The 21406-nt window shown below is 40.5% G+C and overlaps 1 protein-coding gene and 1 long non-coding RNA gene across 2 annotated transcripts in view; one reads left to right on the top strand and one right to left on the bottom strand.

Annotated features, from left to right (window-relative positions):
• LOC144000943 (uncharacterized) overlaps nucleotides 1-21406 on the bottom strand; it is an 89461-nt gene that overhangs the window by 29494 nt on the left and 38561 nt on the right. The window lies entirely within an intron of this gene.
• cdh5 (cadherin 5) overlaps nucleotides 1-21406 on the top strand; it is a 28093-nt gene that overhangs the window by 4843 nt on the left and 1844 nt on the right. The window contains exons 2-14 of the mRNA XM_077494747.1: nucleotides 3766-4005; nucleotides 5161-5440; nucleotides 6190-6312; nucleotides 6618-6785; nucleotides 7255-7433; nucleotides 9690-9803; nucleotides 10121-10263; nucleotides 10403-10536; nucleotides 11878-11987; nucleotides 12837-12939; nucleotides 16496-16626; nucleotides 16708-16822; nucleotides 20072-20204. Of these exons, the coding sequence (XP_077350873.1) occupies nucleotides 3769-4005; nucleotides 5161-5440; nucleotides 6190-6312; nucleotides 6618-6785; nucleotides 7255-7433; nucleotides 9690-9803; nucleotides 10121-10263; nucleotides 10403-10536; nucleotides 11878-11987; nucleotides 12837-12939; nucleotides 16496-16626; nucleotides 16708-16822; nucleotides 20072-20204 (1970 nt within the window). The 5' untranslated portion in view covers nucleotides 3766-3768. The remainder of the gene's footprint in view (nucleotides 1-3765; nucleotides 4006-5160; nucleotides 5441-6189; nucleotides 6313-6617; nucleotides 6786-7254; nucleotides 7434-9689; nucleotides 9804-10120; nucleotides 10264-10402; nucleotides 10537-11877; nucleotides 11988-12836; nucleotides 12940-16495; nucleotides 16627-16707; nucleotides 16823-20071; nucleotides 20205-21406) is intronic.

Below are 21406 nucleotides of genomic sequence, written 5' to 3'. Positions count from 1 at the left end.
AAGCAGTCAAAATCCAGTAAAGGGGTTGCTTCAATGAAAATGGGTGGGAGTGAATGAGTTAACATGTTCAACATTTGTAAATTTAATTTGCAGATTTCTTTGTTGGATCAATAATTTGTTATTCTCTGAAAAAAAAATTCACTGTTTATTTGCCCAGACTGCGAAACTATTTTGAAGTGAGTTGAGGAGCTTCATTTGGACAAAAAAAAAAATAAAAAAAATTGCTTTGCTGCCATTTAGCAGCATCTTGGTGCCAAAGACTTGAATCTGTTGAAACAAATATTGTGTGATCTAACATTAATTTCCATTATAATCATTTGCAAATAACCTCAAATATGCACATTTTAAAAACATTCCAATTACTGTACTAAGAAATTCTACTATAATGTGAGACAGTTTCATTCCAAACTGCCAGATGAGGTTAACCACTGTATACGTCAACGGAATAAAAGTAAATAACGAGCTTCGCTATGAACAAGAACAGAGGAAGAAGATGAGTGATGGGAAGATGACGAACTTGAGACAAGACAGATGACATGCAGGCAGGAAAGCGGGAGAATGAAGGAACGAGGAGGATGAGAAGAAGCACGCACACGTCCACAGCTGGAAAAGCAGGAAGGGAAGGGAGTGTCCTCCTGCGCTAATGACCGGCCTTCATTAAGCACGCTTTCCCAGAAGGCTTTGTGTTTACACTTCCTGTGGCTGATTAAAGGGAATGGCGAACACCCCTGGAAAAAAAGGCCTTTTATGGAAAACATTAAAAATGGCCTCATATGCAGTAACAAATCAGAGTCAAGAATTACATTATTACATTATTTTTAACCTAAAACCCACATTATCTTATAAGCATAGTACTGTATATAAATAAGAATATATGCCTTAACGTTTGCATATTCATATGAAACCCCTTTTTCAAAGTGTTTTTGGTCAGGGTATGAATATTTTAGCCAAATTTGATGTCCTTCATCAATGGTCTATTAGCAGTGAAAGAAACCATTGTGATTTCAGGCACTTCACTGACAAAAAAAAGAGTAGACCTTGAACGCAGCACCGTGTTATATTCCAGCGTTTTGAAAAATCCAATGAATAGAAGTCTTCACGCTGCAGTAAATGAGATGAATACATTTTGGAGGAAAACTATTTAGCTGTCTCCAATTTCACTCGGCAAATAATTCAAGAAAAACCCCATCACATTTCCACTTTAATTAATTTAGCAGTGAAAGGATACAAAAGGCTGTCAGACAAAAAAAAAAGAAAAAAAAAAAAAAAAGAGGACAAATGAAAAGTGGTGGCCGGCGTCTTTGTTTGAGCTGATTTACGGGCGAGGGGTCATTGCGGGTCTCCGCAATATGAGATTAGGCCATTAGAGGGAGGCAGCCCGGTAATCCCCGCAACCTAATCCTGCCTTCTCCCCACACGCCGCTAATGGCTGACAGACAATAAGACGCCATAATCTATCCAGCGGGATGCGCTGGAGATAGACGGGGACACGGTAAAACACTCGGATAGGTCGCTAATGTTGACACACAAAGAGGGAGACGGAAGGGAAACAGTGGGGAGATGGTGGGGGAGAGAGTGGGGAGAGTTATTGTTATTAAAATATTCCATACAAACACCTCCATCAGAATAAAAAAGATGAATCCCAATTGAATTGCATTGGGATTCACAGGGGTGGTATATTCTGTCTTTTGCTAAACCGAAAAAATGATATGCATACGGTTCAATCAGAATAGTGTAATGTAAACACAAATATACGTAGGTTGAAATTTCCAAACTTGTTACCAGAGCTTGTCTGCAATGGGAGAACTTGTTTGAAACTACCGTATTTTCACGACTATAAGGCGCACCTAAAAGCCTTCAATTTTTTCAAAAGCTGACCATGCACCTTATAATCCAGTGCGCCTTATATATGGATCAATATTGAGCCGCAACAGGTCTCGCTGTCAAGACGCTATCGGTTACCCTGCATGATCGGTGACGCGCATGCGCAGAAGATCCCGCCATCTTGGATCGTTAGCTAATACTAATACTTTACCTCAGATTAAATCATAAAACAGCTGTTTATTCATTTTGGGAGTGAATTGAGTTGTCAGAAAGCTGGTTTGTAGTCTATTAATAAAGTTTGACTGACCTATCTGACTGTTTTGTTGACATTCCCCTTTAGCGCAGCACCATCTAATGGATGCATTACGTAACCCCAGCCTCTACTGTAGCACCTTACATTTGGAAAAAGTTTTAAAATATGTCATTCATTGAAGGTGCGCCTTATAATGAGGTGCGCCTTATAGTGCGGAAAATACGGTACTTGGAACTTGTTTTCAACATGCTTTTATTTTAATAAAACAAGTGTAAAAACAATCACAAATTCTGAGCTTGATAAATCACGATGTTTACATCCATCTGTACACGTCACACGGCTCCTCTAATTAATGTAATGGCACATATAAACCGCAAATTGGACTAGACCAGGACACATGTGAACATTTGACCAGAGATCTTCAGTCACTTATCTTCACTAAAAGTGAGGATTAGTGAGAGAAATTGCTGGGAAGACAGAGTGGGACAGAGCGCGATACTAAGGGGGATTGATGGTTTACCTGATCTCGAGAGTCAACCTAAGGAGGAAATTGGGGGTGACAAAGGGAGAGAGAGGGGGTAATAATGGGTGACACTGAGCGTAAGACTGACAGGAATATTGACGGTGACAATGATGGGTAAGATGAGGGGTGACGGTGGGAGGGATATAACTGTAAATCTCAGTGTCATCCTCGGGCAACCCGTTAGTTTCCCCCCTAATTCTCACCTTACTCTCACCCTCATCCACTTGTCTCCTACTGGGTTGTAACTCCAAGTCCCCTCTCAATATCCCTCTTATTGTCAGTGTACCCCCTCAAACTACCCCCTCAGTGTCATCCTCGGGCAAGTCATCAGTTTCTCGCCAATCCTCACCCTACTCTGTCCCCTTTAGTCTTGCTCAGGGGTAACTCTCAGTGTCACTTCAGGCAACCAATAAACCTCCCTTTAATCTCGCTTCCAGTCTCTCTGACAACTTGCAATCATCTCCCCCCACGTGTCTGAATATTCTCATATATCAGGTCATTTCATTCTCAGGCATCAAATCCTTCGCAACTGGACTGGTCTGGTTGTCTTAAAAAAATGTTACCTCTTATCTGAGCAGGCTTCATCAGCAAAAAGGCTTACTTTTTTTTTCTTTTTTTTTTTACTCTGTATTCATTATCAGTATTGAGGGTGTTTCAGAATCAGGGCGTTCCCACCATGAAGTCAAACATCAGGAATGTTCACTTTGTGTACTTTTTTTTTTTTTTTTTTTTTTTTTTATCACCGACGTTGTTGCCAGATGACGTCAACCCCGTTGAACTTTTCCCCGACATGGTGTACATGCTTCACCACGTCCTTTTAGCACTTCTTCCAGTTATCTTCCCAAGCGAGAACAAGAATCGTCGTAAAATGTCAACCCGTCGCTTGCTTAGTGTCCGATAAAGACGACCGCGTCCTGAGTGCTCGGTTTAAAAGTGGGCCGGCGTGTTTAATAAATCCCCCCGCGGCCTCCGCAGTGAAATGCTTTCAGCACCGGGGTTCTAAACGTTCCACCGGGTCCCATTTCTGAGGAGCTTTAAGAGTCCTGGTCGTCCACGATAGGCCGCCACGATAGGACTCTCGGGTAGTGTGTGCACAGCTGATAAGTGGTTTTAATGTCACACTCTTCTTCCTCCTCATCCTCACTTCTTCACCCCCTCTGCACAGATCATGGCTTTGCAGATCTGGACCGTGGGGCTTATTCTGGCCGTCGCGGCCTGGTCCGTCTCGCCTGGCGTTTCCGAGGACTCGCCGGTGGGATCGGAGAGGCGGCAAGGAGTTGCCGAGGAGAAGATTGTGAGGAAGGAGAGCCATCCCGGACTATCACGGAAGAAGCGGGAGTGGATTTGGAATTCGCTCTATGTGGAGGAGGAGAAACCGGCGCCTATTCCCTATAAGATTGGTCAGGTAAACCAAAAATGACCGGAATCACATTGCAACTGTTTAAAATAAAAATAAAAAGTTATATTTACTTGAAAAAAACCTAGTAAAGATTTTCACTCAGAAATTCTAAGTAACTTTTACAGTGAAAGTTTTGAGTCCATTTTACAAGTTTTAAAAGCTATGTACGGGTTGAGGAATGACCTTCAGCTTGGGTGACAGCCACTCTACCACCTGAGCCATGCCACTCCTTGTTAGTATATTGCTGGAGTCAGGTGGAGTCCTTGTACCTCCAAGAGCGGTTTTGGTCTCATTTTGGACACACGAGTAATGCAGTATAGTGGCAAACATCAAGACTGGCATGGCTCAGGTGGTAGCATGTCTATATCCCAAACTGAAGGTCATGAACTTGTCCCTCAGCACTTACATAGCTTCTTTTTTTCTTTTTCTTTTTTAAATAAAACTAGTCAAATGTACTCAAAACTCACTGTAAAATTTACTTAGAATTTTTGAGTGGAAAAAAAAGTTTCTTAATTTTTTTTCCAAGTAAGTTTTACTCCCCATCTTGTACAGTGTGCATTCTGTGTTTGTTAGCAGCAAAAGGAATTCCAAATGAAAATATAATCAATGTTGGTCAGTACAGGAGTTATAAAACATAGCCAAATTTCACCAAACTTGGTAGAAGGGTTTCACATGGGAAAATAAATTAAAATTTGGTGTTTAACTGGCAAGAAATGCAAGAAATGTCATTTTTCTACATTGACTATGGTGGCAGAGATTGAATAATTTTTTTGTTGTAGTTTATTTTGTGAACATTACTAGCTTTGTTTAGTACATTTTCATTAATTACCTGAAGCATAACACATTTCAGGTATATTACAGTTAATCGGCATAAATGAGCACAATATGTTGCTTATGCACAATGCAGGTTTCATAACATGGCTGAATTTTGCTGAACTTGGTTAATATGCACATATGCACAAAGGAATGCTTCCAAGAAATATGGCACTGATTGGATCAAACTTTAAAAAATTATTATTATTTTTTTTAATTTGGTAGGTACGAGTGAATTCCTACAAATTTGGCACTGTTTGGTTGAAGACTTTTTTTCTTTTACATTGAGTTTGGTGGAGGAGTTTTTGTCAACTGTATCGAGACTACAACATTGTTTCCTTTTCCCAGCTCAAATCCAGTCAGAGAGTGGAGGTGAAACGTTTTAAAATTGAGGGCGAAGGCGCTGACGGCATCTTTAGTGTGGACCACAAGGGAGACCTGTTTGTCAGCAAGTCTCTGGACCGTGAGGAGAAGAGCGCGTACCACCTGACCGCCAGGATGTACGACGGCAACAACAAACTCATCGAGGACTCGGGAGATTTTGTGGTCCAGGTGACCGACATCAACGACAACAGCCCCGTCTTCCTCAAAACTTACAATGGATCCATCATGGAGAGGTCCACCATAGGTACGAACATGAATGAATTACTTGTACTACTCTCCTACTAATAAAAATTACTACTTCAGTACATCCATTTAACATAGTGCATTATACTGGCATTGTTCGGAAAAAATAAATTTAGCTTCCAACAATAATGTCAGAATTTTACAAGAATGTTACAATTTTCCAAGAAAACGGTAATAATAATAATAAATGTATTCCAGATAAAGTTTCACTTTTAGAGGATGTCACTTTCTTGATGAAAATTTCAAAATATTTAATAAACTGAGACTTTACAAAAGAGTTGCACTATTCCGAAAATTAAGTCAAATCTTTTCGCGAAAAAAGTAACTATCTTTCGAAAAATAACTGCTTTTTTTCCCAAGAAAATAGTCAAATTAAAAAAGATGAATTTTTGTTTTTTTTTGTTTTTTGTTTTTTATGAAAAGTCGCAATAATAATAAAGGAATAGTCTTATTTTTCACAAAAAAATTTCAACATCTCAAGAATGGCATATTTTTATTTTTATTAGAACAACATCATATTCTATTAAGACAAATGCTAAAGTCTTAAAGGACTGTCACATTTTTCTGAGAAAAAAAAGTAGCAACATTACAAAAGCAATGATGTATTTAAAAAAAATCCCAGCTATGTACTTTTTTGTTAAATTTTTTTTAACAATTTTTATTTTTTTTTTATTTATTTTTTTTTAGAGGAAGAAAATTGTATTTGTATGAAGTTGAACTAATTAGAAAATTTCTATTATATCTCCACAGGAACCAAAGTGATCGAAGTGAGGGCGACGGACGCCGACGACCCCACCACCGCTAACGGAGAGCTGCGCTACTCTCTGATGCCCGACGGCGACCTGTCTGCCTTTGAAATCGACAGCATCACAGGTTTGTACTTTTCTTCAAGTCCAAATGGATTTTCAAATAGGCCTCCATGATGTCGCAAAAGGCGGAGCTTTCTGCGATGGCACCACAAATCAACAAACAGTTCTGCGTCATTTGACCAAGGCAGAAAAAAAGATGACAAAAAACGAATCGGACGAAAACAATGGTTTACAAAAACCCAGCTTCCACTGTTAAATTGGGGAGGCTAATCAGAGGTAGTCAATCAACCCTGCTTTCTACTGTTTACAAACGTCTATAGAATAGTTAGCATTGTGGCGCGTGTTAACGAAACCGATGTGTGTGCTCAGGTATGATCAGCTGCAAGGGGGACACTCTGGATCGCGAGACCAAGAGTCGGTACGTGGTGGTGGTCCGGGCTCAGGACATGAGAGGAATGGCGTCCGGCAGCACAGCCACGACCTCCGTCACCATCAGTGTCACCGACACCAACGACAACTTCGCCTCCTTCACCAGACGTAAGGACCGCACAGGGATAAAAGTGCATTTCTTTAAGGGATATTTTGAGATTACATTCTAATCTTATATTACATGAATATTGTTTTATGTTTTTCTAAAATAAAATTTAAAAAAAAGAAAGAAAGAAAAAATACTTTAATATGACTTTTTTTTGGTAAAAAAAACAACAACAAAAAACAATACTTTGCTACTACTATTTTCCTTTTTTGCAACTTCATTCTTGGTGTTTTTTTTCTTTCAAGTTTGGCCTTAATCCATTTTAGTACTTTCTAGAGCAAAGTGTTGCATATGGGAACAAAACAACAGCTAACAGGCCTTCTGGGAATTAAATAATTGCTCGTTTTTGTGCATTTGTGTAAAGTAAACAAGACGGTTTGGCACAAAATGGACTTTTAAGTATGCCGACAGTGCGTTGCTGTGTTTAACTAGACTTGAATAACAACTAATAGCATTTTGTTTGTTCCATAGGGGCTTATGAGCTGCAGGTTCCGGAGGACCACAAACTAAACACGAGGATCGGCACTTTAGAGTTGGAAGATCGAGATCAGATCCAAAACAAAGAGCCCATCTTCTCTCTGCCGCTCGACAACAAAATGTTCTACGTGGAGCTCGGTCCCAGCAAGGATGGCAACCTCATGCTTAGACAGGTAAAAGGCATCTTGAGATTGTGAATTTGGAATACATTTAACTGATGTTCAACTCTCAATTTCTTTCTTTTGATTTGTATTTGCCTAATGTATGAAATTTGAAACACATGAGTAAGTTTCGGCTCTGTGCCACTAGATGGCTTCTCTTGTGTTTCATATTTCCAGTTTCCATTGTGTGCACCAAATTTCTTTTGTTCGAACTGGTGTTTAATTTTCATTATAGTTATTTTTTTTTTAATTTTGTTTATTGTTTTTTAAATTTAGTTAGTTAGTTTTAATTAAGTTTCAGAGTGGGTTTGTTAGTTATTTTTAGTAGTTTTAGGACTTTTTGACCCCCCCAAAAATATTTTGTTTTAGATTATTTTTTCTTTATTTTAGTATTAGTTTTAGTTTTTTTTCAACTTTATTTTAATCGTGTATTTCTTGTGTGCAAGTCACCCAAAAATAAATAAATAAATAAATAAATAAATCTCGGTAAGTATTGTGTGTAGTAAAAAAAATAACAAAAATATTGCTTATTGTTGTATTTTATTTTTCAAAAATGACCATTCACAAATCAGGTACTGTATAACAGTCCACAGGACATTTTTGTTATACTGTAATTATAGCTTTATAAACGTAAAACATAATTCAACAGCTAGTTTTTATTGTTTTTAATAAGCATTTTTGTTGTTTATTTTGTTAACATCTGTTTTCCATTTTCAGTTTTTGTTGTTTCGTTAACTAAAATAACATTGTTCCTAACCATGGGTCCTAACAAAGTGTCTGTCCGTCACTAGTCCAGACGTTTATTCAAAACACTTATAAAGGGGAATGGGGTCTACTATATTTGTATTTGGTCCCAAAACCCCCTGCGAACCATGAGGCTCATCTATGTTCCAGCTGCACCGGTTTGTGGTTTGATGTGACATTTAAGCGTCTTTTTATCCTTGGCTGACTCCAGGCGCATAAATAGAACGCGGCATCCGAGCATTACAAAACATCCACGAGCAAAAAAAGAACATAAGCATCCGAGGCAAAAGCCACACTTTTAAATGCCCTCGCACACATTTACGCAGGCGGTTTGATAAATAACAATGCGCGGCATTGCCCGTCTGCTGAGTGGAGATATTTCACGCTCGCGAGGTTTCAGATAAAGTATTTAAGAGACATCACAGAGCACATAATGTATTCCAACGGCGTGGAAGGGAAGCCCAATCCTCTGGCTCCGCAGCCCGTCTAGTCGACGATGGGCCGCACGCTCGTTAGAGGTGTTTACCGGTCGCCTTTGGAAGCCCTCGTTAGCGAGAATAATCCAGTTAGTGGCACGCTCTCGTCTACCTGTCCGCTGATTAAAAAAAAAAAAAAAAAAAAAAAATGGAACGCAAAAAAGTGAACAGTAAGCTGCCTCTAATACCCGCGGAACAGGAATGGGAAAGTGGGGAATGGCGCTGCTTAGCGTTGGATGTTTGTTCACATCAAAGTTCACACCGGAACACAAGCATGGATGGAATACATTTGGAAAAGTAAACTGTATGGACAAAAGTATTGGAACTATTTCCACAGCTTTCAAAATTCCCAAAAGATTGTAAAAAAAAAATCCCCCTCTAAAGTATTTTCCTCTAAACAATAATAAAAATCTAACTTTTTAAAAATGACTCTAATAATCTTGCAATATTGTTCGTTTTATAGCATTTTAAAAATTCTCCCAAAAAATACCATTATCATCTTGTGATATTGTCAATTTTTAAATGATTAATTTAATCTTATAAATTAGATATTTTTCAAAAACAATGCTACGACTCCTCCCAAAAATATGCATTACTGTGTTTTTTTCTACACAAAATACAATTTAAATCTTGTAGCATGACTGTTTAATCCTTGAAAAAATACTTCATGTTGTAATATTAAAGATTCCTATTATTATTTTAATCTTGCAAAGTGCAACATCCATCCATCCATCCATTTTCTTGACCGCTTATTGCTCACAAGGTTCGCGGGGTGGTGCTGGAGCCTATCTCAGCTGGCTTTGGGGCAGTAGGCGGGGTACACCTTGGACTAGTTTCCAGCCAATCGCAGCAAAGTGCAACAAAAAAACATCACTTTAAACTTGTAATATTAAAAATTATATACATAGTATATTACTGAATATTTTCATGTTTTTATGCCTATATGTTGTATGTTGACTTTTTCTTGTTTTTTTTTGTTGTTTTTTGTTGTTGTTTTTTTTACTCTTCTTAAACTATTTTTTTGAACTGTCGCTTGGGTGATTTTCAGGCTCTGGACTACGAGACAAGAAACAGCTATTCGTTCAGCGTGCAGGTGCGGGAAAACCTGCGATACTTGCGCTTTCCCGCTGACAACGTGGCCACTGCCGTCACCACAGCACAGGTAAATTACAACAATAGTTTACGACCAAATCAATAACGCCATGCACCATCTTTATTAGTATCTTAGTCGATCTGTAATATATTTTCTTTCTCGCATGCGCAAATCAGCACCCAAACATTAGTTATTCACCATATAATTCTTTTAGTTTTCAAGCTTTGGATATGCCAAAGTGGTCTAGGACCATGTTCAAAAAGCAATACAATGAAAACAACAAGGGCCTCAAAATTGAACCCTGTGGAACACCATACGAGAGTGAACATATGCTCATATGATCAAGCCATCATCTAAAAAGTGTGTGCTTTTGTCGGCATATGCAGGTGAATATCAAGGTGCTGGATGTGGACGAGCCGCCCGTATTTTCACAGCCAACGTACACCTTCAACGTGCCAGAAGAAAGACTAGTGAACAACATTGGCACCGTCAGTGCCAGAGATCCGGACAAAGCCGGCAAGAGTATCCGGTAAGAATTTATTGTGACACAAGCATCAAATATGCAATTGTGGTTTTATGACACTATTGAGAATATGGAGGAAAATATGGTGATAGGGAGGAATGAATGCTGTCAGGAAAATGAGTTGCTACTCTGCGCCTGCCCTCAGGTACTCTATCTTGGACAAGGATTGTCCAATCGCTATCAATCCAATCACAGGGCAGATGTCCACCCTGAGGACGCTGGACCGCGAGCTGGAGGCCACGCACATGTTCCAAGTTAAAGCCCAAGAGGAGCCAAGTGGTGCGTCATACGCACACACACACCCTCTTTCGCACACACACACTTTTATGAATTCAAAACAAAAGCCCCTCACAGGCAAATGGAAGCCATGTGTCGGATAACATGCACTCAGGGAGAGAATTACAGAGGCCAAACTCACAGTTTCTCCCGCATGTGTTGGAAACGCAGCATGTAGTCAATCACCAAGGAGAAATACGCAGCAGACACCTTGCCAACGCACCTGGCCGAGCCTCAGTGCGAGCAGAAAATCACATTACGGCGTCTCTTTGTTCGTCTGCAGCCTTCCCAAAGCAAAGTCTGTATTTTTAGACGGGCAGCCAACCGCATCCAAAGATCTATTTTAGTGGTTTGTCATCATGTTTAGGGAGCACAATGGTCCCCCGAGCCCCGCTCGACAAGGTCTCCGATATAGTGAACCGCACGCAAAAAGGCACTAAAGATAGTCGCTACATTAAATGGCAGACATTAAAAGAGGCAACAAACGATGAGGCTGCTTTAATGTGACAAATAAACAGCTTGCAAATAGAAAGCCTTTTGTCCACTGGCCTTAATCATCTCAGCCGATGACAACAACATCTGTAAAAAGCTTTGGTATGAATAAAAGTGAAACTAAAGCTGCAAGTAGTGATGAACGGGGCCTTGCACCCCCACAAAAGTTGGGAGGTGCGCCAGGAAAACGACTTAAGAGTCTTTGCAGTTTGACAGAGTTTTGTGGGTCAAATTTGGTCGCAGTCAAACAAAATCTGCAAAACAAAATCTTCTTTGAAGGACCCCAAATGGCTACCATGGACTAGTGGTATATCGCTGACATAAGGAGGAATCCTTGTACCTCAAAAATCATAATTATTCTGTTTGTTCAGCATCGTCAAACAGAACAAGCCATTTTCAACACTTAGAATGGTCAACTTTTTATTTTTTTTTTAAATCATGTGGAAAATGTCCAAAAAAAATGTCCAAAATAGCCCTAAAATGGCTGCTCACACCCAAAATGGCTGCCTTGGGCTGTATTTTACGAACATGTTTGTGTATCTGCTCACGATAGACATGCCGACCAAACTTCATAGTGCTAAATGAAACATCCTCCAAGGTCTGAATGTTGAAAAGCCCTCAAATTGCCATTTATTTTAAGTCAATAAAAGGAGGCATCTTGAAAACCAGTCAAGAAAAATCAATACGTTTGAGCGAAGGCCATGTGACACATCCTGACGGCTTTGTGCGATCATGATGGGATTATTGCACACCGGCTACAGTTGATTTCTTTTCAGCTGGCAGCGCAGTCAAAAGCAACGCCTGCAGGCAGCTCAATGTGGCGCTCAGCGATTGTTTGTTGCTTGATTGCAGGTTTGGAGTCGTTTGTCAAAGTCAACATCGTCGTGGAGGACGTCAATGACAACAAGCCCGAATTGGATGTGGACGAGATCTTTGTGTGTGAGAATGACGCCGCAAATACAGTAAGTTGTGTTTATGATCGAAACTTTTACCATTAAATCAACTACAACATCTGAACTTTATTTTAAATGCATTAGAGGCACTTTCTTCTTCTTCTTTTTATTATTATTATTATTATTATTATTATTATTTTCCGATTTAGTTGTACAAATTATAAGACATTGTTATGATGTTTGGGAGCACAGCGGTGAGCTGGTTTGGGTTATGAAAAGTGCACAATGAACTCACTTTTTCTCATTTCCTTGTTTTACATTTGTATTTCCTTTTGCTGAATATTTTTCATGATAAGATTATTCAGGAGTAAGATTGTTTTAAGATTATTTCCAATATTGGTGTATTTATTTACGACTAAATTTTTTCACATTTTTATCTCTGAATTATTTTAGTTTCAAATATTTGTATTATTCACATTAATATTTTTCCTAATATTTTTGAATATTTGTTTTTTTTTAAATCAAATATTAAGTCTTTTCCCAATAATTCTCTATTTTCCAACCCTTTTTTAGTGGATTTTTCATAATTTAACATTTTGCCTTTGTTTTTTCCTGTGTATTTTTACCTAATATTTGTATATTAAAACCATTTTAATCTTATATCTCGAATTTGTTTTCCATTTATTTCATATTTTTTGGTAAAAATTTATCTACTTGACATCTACATTTTTCATATTTTTTTTTAATCTCAGTTCGTATTATTTTATATTTTTGTCTACTATTTTTGTGTTTTTTTCTGTTCCTCTTCTGATATTTCTTTTGATACAGATCTTGTATTCTTCTGTCTGTCAAGTCTAGTATATTGGTTAATTTGGTTTAAAAAAAAAAAAAATGCCAATTTGCACTTTGTTCCCTCAGGTCGTTGGGACGTTGAGGGCCACCGATAAGGATGACCAGCCGGCCTCATTCACCTTTATCCTGGCCTCTCCCAGTTCCAACTTCTCCATCAGAGACTTTGGCAGTAAGTTGTCATTGTTTGCTTTCTTCTAAATGCTGACAGGGAAATCCGTTCAGATGGCTAAACTTTGCTTTGGGTACTCACTTGAGGGCTTTGAAGTCTGTTGTGGTGTCTGGATAGGGAGTCAGCAAATATTGGATGTAATGTACAGAAGTCCTGATACAACAAACAACTGTGGGATTCTGGTGGAAAAACTGCGTCAATGTTTGTACCAATCAGGCACGATGGTCATCAAGACAGGACGCACGGACATCCAAACAGAACCTGTTGTGAAATGCACAGGTAGTCAGCCATTTTTTTAAATTTTTTTTTTGTTCGAAGGTGTCATTTTGGAGTGGGATTTGGCCCATTTCCCGGAGTTGCTCCAGAACACTTCCTAGGGAATTTGCACAACAGACACTAAATTTGAACTCAGTATAGAAGACAGATGGAAGATGTTTAATCGCACTTGTGATTCATCATCAGCTGGAAACGTTGGATATTTGTCGAGAAACACCAGACTCACTGCAATGGGAAATGTCTGTCTAAAAATGACAGTTGTTATGTGTTAACCCTCTCTTCATGGGAACTATTGGATCTCTTTCACTTTCAATAAATCATAGACAGATGGGTGATGTTAAATTGCAAAGCAAGCTTTCATCATTTGCGGCTTTGCCGTTTGCTCTTGAACATCACACTGTAACTTGAGAATGCAATTTGTGTAGAAATTGCGTGTGAATGCTAAGGAGCTGACACTGAACTGAATTTTGGGGAATTAGGGAATTGTGAAAATATGGAAAATAGCCCTCAATGTGTTCTGAATGAGCTGAACAGTTTGAATAATGTAATGGAAAAACAGCCAACTTTTGTTTTTGTCTCATTCACTTGAATGGAACTTGCTCTTCAGCATTCACTCACTATCCATCCATCCATCCATTTTCTTGACCGCTTATTCCTCACAAGGGTCGCGGGGGGTGCTGGCGCCTATCTCAGCTGGCTCTGGGCAGTAGGCAGGGGACACCCTGGACTGGTTGCTAGCCAAACGCAGGTCACACAGAGACGAACAACCATCCACACTCACAAGCACACCTAGGGACAATTCAGAGCACCCAATTAACCTGCCATGCATGTCTTTGGAATGTGGGAGGAGACCGGAGTACCCGGAGAAGACCCACGCAGGCACGGGGAGAACATGCAAACTCCACCCAGGAAGGCCGGAGCCTGGACTCGAACCGGAGTCCTCAGAACTGGGAGGCGGACGTGCTAACCACTCGACCACCGTGCCGCCCATTCACTCACTAATTTCAGAAAAGATGATGTCATCTTCAAAAGCCTGAACATGAATAGTGATCCTCCCACCATTTGGTTGGGAAATGGGTGTTCCAGCTATTAGTCAAATTGTAAAATTTGATTCCTGGTTGCATCAGATCTCTATCTTTGGACACAAAACGTCTCGAGCCCAAATCTCTTTTTTGATCATACTGAAAAAAAAAAAAAAAAAAAAAAAAAAAAGAAAGATGACAGCAAAGCGTAACCAGTTGTTCTTATCAAATATTAAAGGTGCGAGCAGACGAAAGCTGCAGGTCGTCACACGAGACTCTCAGGTGAAGCGCTGCCGTTTAATCCGAGTCAAACCTGAAATAACACGCCGCACGCCAGAAAGATAAACAGGAAGGTTGGGAGTGGCCTCATCCATTTCCTGCGCGCTGGTGCCCGAGGGGGGGCCGACATGCGCTAGCGATGACGGCGGGAAGACAGATGAGGATGATTTGGAAGTAAAAAGATGAAAGGAAGCCAGGGGGAGGATGATGAGGATTAGAAGAGATGGATCACTGGATCGAGGATGACGAATAATAACGACGACGACACTCAGTAGTCCTTCGCCAAGGCTTATTTAGAAAAATACATAAAAAAAATATATAAACAAAAAAGGAAGTGAACTATAAAAAGTGGAAATTTTTAAGCTAAAATCTCTATTTTGACATTTTAGTGTGAAAATCAGGAGATTTTAGGAGTGGAGATAAAAATAAAGGCGGTAAAAGTAAAGGTCCTCTCAGACATTTTAGAAGATGTTGCAGAGGATGGATGGATGGATTTAAAAGAGGTGGAAACATGAGCGATGAGTGCATTTCACAACATGTCATGCATCGTCTCCTCGCACCACTTAACACTCGCTTTACACACACAAGAGCTGCAAAGTGTCGGCCCTGTCAAATATTGATGCAGTACAAGGCCGCTTTCACCACCTCACCCCGGTCCGAGTCGCCACCTAACCTCCGATAGCACCACCGCTCCCCCCTCTCTCTCTCGTCACTTTCCCTGATGGCGGGGAAGTGACAGCCACCGGTGTCGACATGGATTTCGCTGCATTAGACTGCCAAGCAAACACAAAAGTGCGACGAGACGGGATAATGAGATTCAACAAAGAGAGCGAAGAAAAAGACTGCGAGAGGATGCGGGACAATCTGGAGAGACAGCGGAGACTTTCCCCGTCAAACAAAGACGAGCGAGATGGGGAGGTGCAGGACAGAAGATGTTTAGATCTTTTATTGACACACCCTTCGAGACGCTACATGTTTTAAATTGGACAGTAGCAACATAAAGTGGAGGCTGTCTAGCGGGCGATGTATTGCGTTGTGTTCTGAAGTGTGTTGTGAGTGGCTAGGGACTGCGAGTGTGAGATGCACAACGGTGCGTTACTGCAACTTTCATGACTTTGTGGATTGTTTTGGAGTCAGAGTTGTCACACTAGTCAAAGGAACCAGACTGTGATCAAGCATGCATGGGATGAATAACCTCAACCCTTACATGCTGTTCAATTTCCTTCCATTGACATATAACTCTTGAAGTTGACTAACCACGCATCTTTGGCATCTTGTTCTTAATCGGTAATTCGTCTTCTGCACGGGTCCGCAAATATGAAAATATGCTGGTTGTGAATGAGATTAACGGTTAGCCTCATTAGCTTTTGCTATTTTGATCGCCATCTTAAAAGATTTATACCAGCAGTAGGCTACCTCAGGAGTGGCGGTGAGGAACGAGGGCAGCAGCGTAAAATAAAATTTGGTCTTCGTCGTCAATAATCTGTGCTATGATGCATGGACAACAACTACAACTAATGAGAACTTCATTCAGCTTAGAAGCTGTATGATTTATTTATTTATTTTTGCCTGTCTCTGATATCCTGCCATCAAGACTCAATGCTACGGAACACAAGGTGAAACCTGCCACCCCAGAAACATACGCAGGACTCTCGTTAAGTATAATAACTACAATTAGCACATTATTGTCTTCAAAATTTTAAATGTCAACAAGATCGTTTTAACCTTAGTTCTGTGTTTCTTTGAGACGACGAGGCTCCTGTTTTCCTGCCATTGTCAGCTCTAGAATTCCTCAAGCCATTTGTGGAGAGAAGAAAAAAAAAAAGTACTGCAGGAAGCTTTGACTGCTTGACTAATGGCTTCATTGTTGGGTGGAAGTTTTACATTGGATGCTTAGCTTGGTTGTTTCTGCTTTTTTTTTTTTTTTTCCATTGACTATAGCAGGAAGTAAAAAAAAGTTGTCATCTATTTGTTTCCAGACAACACTGCATACGTCCTGGTCAAACAGGGACCGTTCAACCTGGACGACCCCACAGATTACAGCGTGGACGTGAGCATCAGCGATGGAGGACGACCCATCCAGACCAGCATCACCAAACTGGCCATCAAGGTCTGTATTTGTGTGTCTATCAATTCCATACATAACTTAAGCCTATGATTCTCTAAATTTACTTAATATCGCCTTTTGTAGGCGTGCCGCTGTGACGCCAGACGCATCCCGACACAGTGCAAGGCCGTAGCTCAGAAGATGGGAGTGAGCGTCCACGTCCTCATCGCTATTCTGCTCTGCATACTCACCATACTCGGTCAGTTCTAAGTACTGAATAGCAACTTTAAAGCCCTTAAAACCTGAGACTTTTGATTTACTATCAAAATTAGATGGTGAGCTGTGACTCTAAGGTGTTCAACTACATACCCCCGGTCCCAGCTTTACACTCTCTGTTGAAGTAGATTAACGTTGCCTTTCAAGCAAAACTTCAACCAGAAAATGGGTAACTGGGGCCCCTTTCATGCAGTCAGTCAAACTCGCAAATCAATACTTGTCAGACAATGATGTTTGTTTGGAAGCTGCTGAGCCAGGAGAAGTTAGTGTCGAATGTTAAACATCACAGCATGGTCCCTGCTTTCAGATATTTCTTTTCCCATAGAACAACAATGCAGGCAAAGGTTTAAAATAGGAAGTGTAGAAGGGGCTAGAAGGGGATAGAAGTTGACCCATGAATTTGCCATCTTCTGAGGTAGTATCAGAAGCCCCTATCAGAAGTCTTAAACTGTCGAGTGTTAAACTTGCCTTTCACACAGACCAATGACCCTGGAAAAGGTCAGACAATAGGCAGCCACTTTCACACCAAGTTTACGGTAAATTGTTTCCAAGAAATAAATGTCGGGTTTGCACGCACTTCACACCCCTGTTACATCTCTAATACCATCTAAACCTACAGAGCCTGAGAATTTGTCAGTCAATTTCTACTATCCCTATTTCTGAGATGTATCAGAAGCCCCTTTTACGCAGAGTTTCTGGATAATCGTTGGATCAATACTAGTTAGATGACAAAAGTTGCTTTCAACCCAGCATGGGATGGGAGTATTGAGTGTTGGGGGTTGAACTTTACACCCCTGTTGTGGCTTCCACTCTCCCATTTCACACAGTCAACAGCCCGCTCTGATTGTAGCTATAAAACCAGGTGGAAAACGGACAGTGTGAAAGGGTCTACAAGGGTGATGTGAGGAAGTCAATATCTGGTATTTCACCACAGGACCCCCTTCACACTGCTGCCATTATACCTAACAATCCTGAATTTAGTGTTGACTTTAACCCCTTCAATTTCATGTCGTGTTCCCGCCCTTGCTTTGCCATCGACAAGGTTTCATGCGGTAGAACTTTCCCGCCTCCTGGTGTTGTTGGTTTAATGAATAATGCAGGGACAGATGCGGAAAACAACGCCCGTGGTTTCCAACACACTGCTATTCTCTTTGATACCTTCGCCCCCACCTCCCTGCCGTTCCGCCTTGTACTTTGACTCAATCAACACACTTGTCACGGCGGGGGGTAGAGTACTATTAACTTTGTTGCTGTACTTGTGTAGATCTGTCTGATATCGTCATGTAAACTGAGCATTCACTTTTCCTGAAACTGAATTGAACAGATATTTGTACTTTCTACTCCTTACTTTGTTATGGTTGACGACACGGCATAAAAAAATAAAATAAAATAAAAAGACAGTTAACTGTGGTTGAAATTTTGATTGATTGAGATCTTGGTGCCTTACAAAGCGTAACGATGGGTGGGGGAGTTTGGGAATGAAGAGATGCAGGATGGAATGAAAGAAAAAAGTGTGGGAAAAGCGTGTGAAGAATAGCAGCGTTAATGAGGAGTTTATCAGCACTTTAGGTACCGTCTGCTTATCAAACAGTGGCAAACATTATGTGGATGAACTATTAATATGCACCACGTCTTTTTCTTCTCCAGTCCCACTCCTTCTCTTTATCAAACCCTCTCACCACAGGCCAGATTAACTATTTAACGCTCTTGTCATTATCTGCCGCGCCCCGAAGCAATTTAGCGGCGTCGCGCTAGCTCCCCGTTCGCCACAAGTCGCATTTGACCCCCTGAAAAAATAGGAACATTTTCTCACTGGTTTTGCTCGTCTTTCTTCTCCTTTTTCTTCTTGCGAGTCGGCTATCTGTCAGGCTTAATAAAGTGCGGAGCATGTGTTGTAAAAGATTAATCTGTTGCTTTCCCAAGCATACTGGAATGAGGCGCGCTCGCCCGCCCGGCGCTAAAAGGCAAGGCTAATGTCGAACGTCCAGAAAGAGAGTGAGGGAGAGAGGAGTTCATATCAGGACCCCAGAGCTTGTGGACTTAATCTAATGGCAGAACCGTCCTTCACTTTCCCCTCTTTTTTGCCCTTCACTCTGTCTTCTTGCATTGTCATTCACTTCATCATCCTTCCTTTCTCAACTCGAATTTTTACTCGCAACAAAAAGAGTTTTTTTCCTGATTTGTTCTCTGCCTTCGTTAGTCTTCTTGCCACTCCCATGTCTTTCTTCTGTTACTGTTTGTCCTTCACTTTCTGCCTCCTCCCCCTCTGCCTTCTCATTCCTTTGTCTTGCATCTCTTGGCTTCTCTTCACAAACTACTTCTTCTCTTCACCTTTTCCTTCCTTTATTCCTTTTCCTGATTTGGTGTTCACTCTGTGCCTTCATTTCACTTTCTTTCGTCTACATACTACATCACCACCCTTCACTTACTTCTTCATTGCTTACTATCCTTCACTTCCTACCTTCTTCCCTGCCTTCTCTCGCTTTTTGTCCATCACTTCATCCATCTTTCCTTCCTCACCTGTCCTCACATGCTTGCCATCCTTCATTTCCTGCCTCATTTTGCTTTTTGTCCTTCACTTCCTCCCTACTTCTCGCCTTTTTGTGTTCCCACACTGTATGTCCTTCATTTCCTCATTTTGTTTTCTTACTTTGTTTCTTCCTCTTGCTTTCTTTCCTTCACATTCCCCTCTCCATATCTTTCTTCTCTTGTTTTCTGTATTTAACACTCTCCGTTCATAGCTTTTCTCACTTTGTCCTTCACTTCTTTTCTCTTCCGTTCCTCCTTCCTTGCCGCCTCTTCCTCATTGATATTCCCTCCATCCGCCTTCCCGTCCTTGCCGAGTCGACGCTGTGTGTTTTTTAGAGCTTCTCGCGCTGGAGGCAAACTTCGCAGACACCTAAAACCGTTCGGCTGCTCATTTTCCCGTCTGTTTTCCAGGCTCACTCCCTCGTTAGCGCACCGCCTTCCTTCCACTTCCTTCATGCTTGCTTCCTTCATGGCCCCATTCTCATTCCTGCCCTAATTTCCCCACATCTTTACAGAAAAGCCTTGGCTGACCGCTTTAATCTTGCCAGCCCAAGTTTTCACGCACTCGCTAATCGCGTCTGTCTGTCAAACATCTAAAAATTGCAGGGACAACTTTTCCTCGTGTTTCCAGAACGAACCGGGCGTTGTTCCCCCCCCCCCAAAAAAAAAAAAAAACTGACAAAGTGCATCTTGTGTCTTGCAGTGATCGTCATCCTATTTGTAATGAAGAAGCGCTACCACAAAGACTCACTGGCCGGCATGAAGAATAGCGGTGAAATCCATGAGCAGCTTGTTACATACGACGAAGAGGGTGGAGGCGAGATGGACACCAACGGGTATGTGGACGCAAAAACTGGACAACTGTTCTTGGGACATAGTATCTGTATACACAAGACATTTTTACATAATTTCATTTTTGTACATTTTGAGAAATTTTGGGAAAATATATCGAATTTCAGGGTAACAGAATTACATTCAAGGTATTTTTATTACTGTCAAATATCAAAACAGCGTTAAAGCGTTGCCACTCTTTGTGATATTTGATCCCACTTTTCAATATTTATTTGCCGACTTAGTCACGCGAGACACTTTGTACTTGAAGAAAAGCCACATGGCGTATTAATCCTCCTCCGTTTGCAATATTTATCCCCTCTGCCGCGTCCTATCATTTAGTGACCCAGTTTAGCTGAAAGGAATCATTAAAGTTTTATGTAATCTGAATCTAATCTAATGTGAAGCCTATTAAGGGGCGCCTGCTTAATGCATTGCTCATGTTTAATGCTCAAATAGCATCACCATCACTAACCTTATTGGCCAATTATGTTCAGTTTATTTCAGTTTTGCCAAGGCTGTCATTGGGTGGGTTTTCAGTTCACTCACTCTGGACTGTTGGCTGTTCTACCTAGGTCGCCAGATTTCCTCTTTCGCTAGGCTATGTGCACTTTTGAGGAAAAGGTACAATGTAAAGCAAACTTGTATCAAAAGAAAGGAAGAAAACATACATTAAATAAACATGTTTAAGTTAGCCAAGGCATACAAGGAGCTTCTTTGTTACCATAGCTTGCAATTTCAACTTATGCATTGATTCTTTTACCTCAATGACCAAATATCCTCTTTTCTTAAGATATATCCACTTTTTGGAAACCTCAAAACCTGGATTACTGATTTTTATTATTGAAACTGCATCTGTCAAGCAAAGATAGCACGTTAATTGTTTTACTGGTGTGACCAAATGTCCTCCATTTTCTGAAAATGGCCATTATTTGACACCAGTGATTGATTTATCTGTGTGGCTGTTTAACCTGTATGACTACATGTCCCCTTTTACACAACTATGTCCAGTTTTGGTACCAACAAAAAATATGAATATGAATGCCCATATTTGTCTATTTTTTGGGGGACTGTTGATTGCCTTTACATTGTGACAAAATGTCCTCTTTCGACCAGAAGTCCTCTTTGTGTTGTTTTACTTCAGTGACCAAAATGTCTCCTTGTGACACGACATTCCGTCTTTGTTGGTTGTTATTCACTACACAGC

The sequence above is a fragment of the Festucalex cinctus genome, chromosome 14 (genome assembly GCF_051991245.1).
Source record: "Festucalex cinctus isolate MCC-2025b chromosome 14, RoL_Fcin_1.0, whole genome shotgun sequence".
Taxonomy (NCBI): domain Eukaryota; kingdom Metazoa; phylum Chordata; class Actinopteri; order Syngnathiformes; family Syngnathidae; genus Festucalex; species Festucalex cinctus.
Note: the sequence above shows the minus strand (reverse complement) of the source record. Positions and strands in the feature narration are given on the sequence as shown.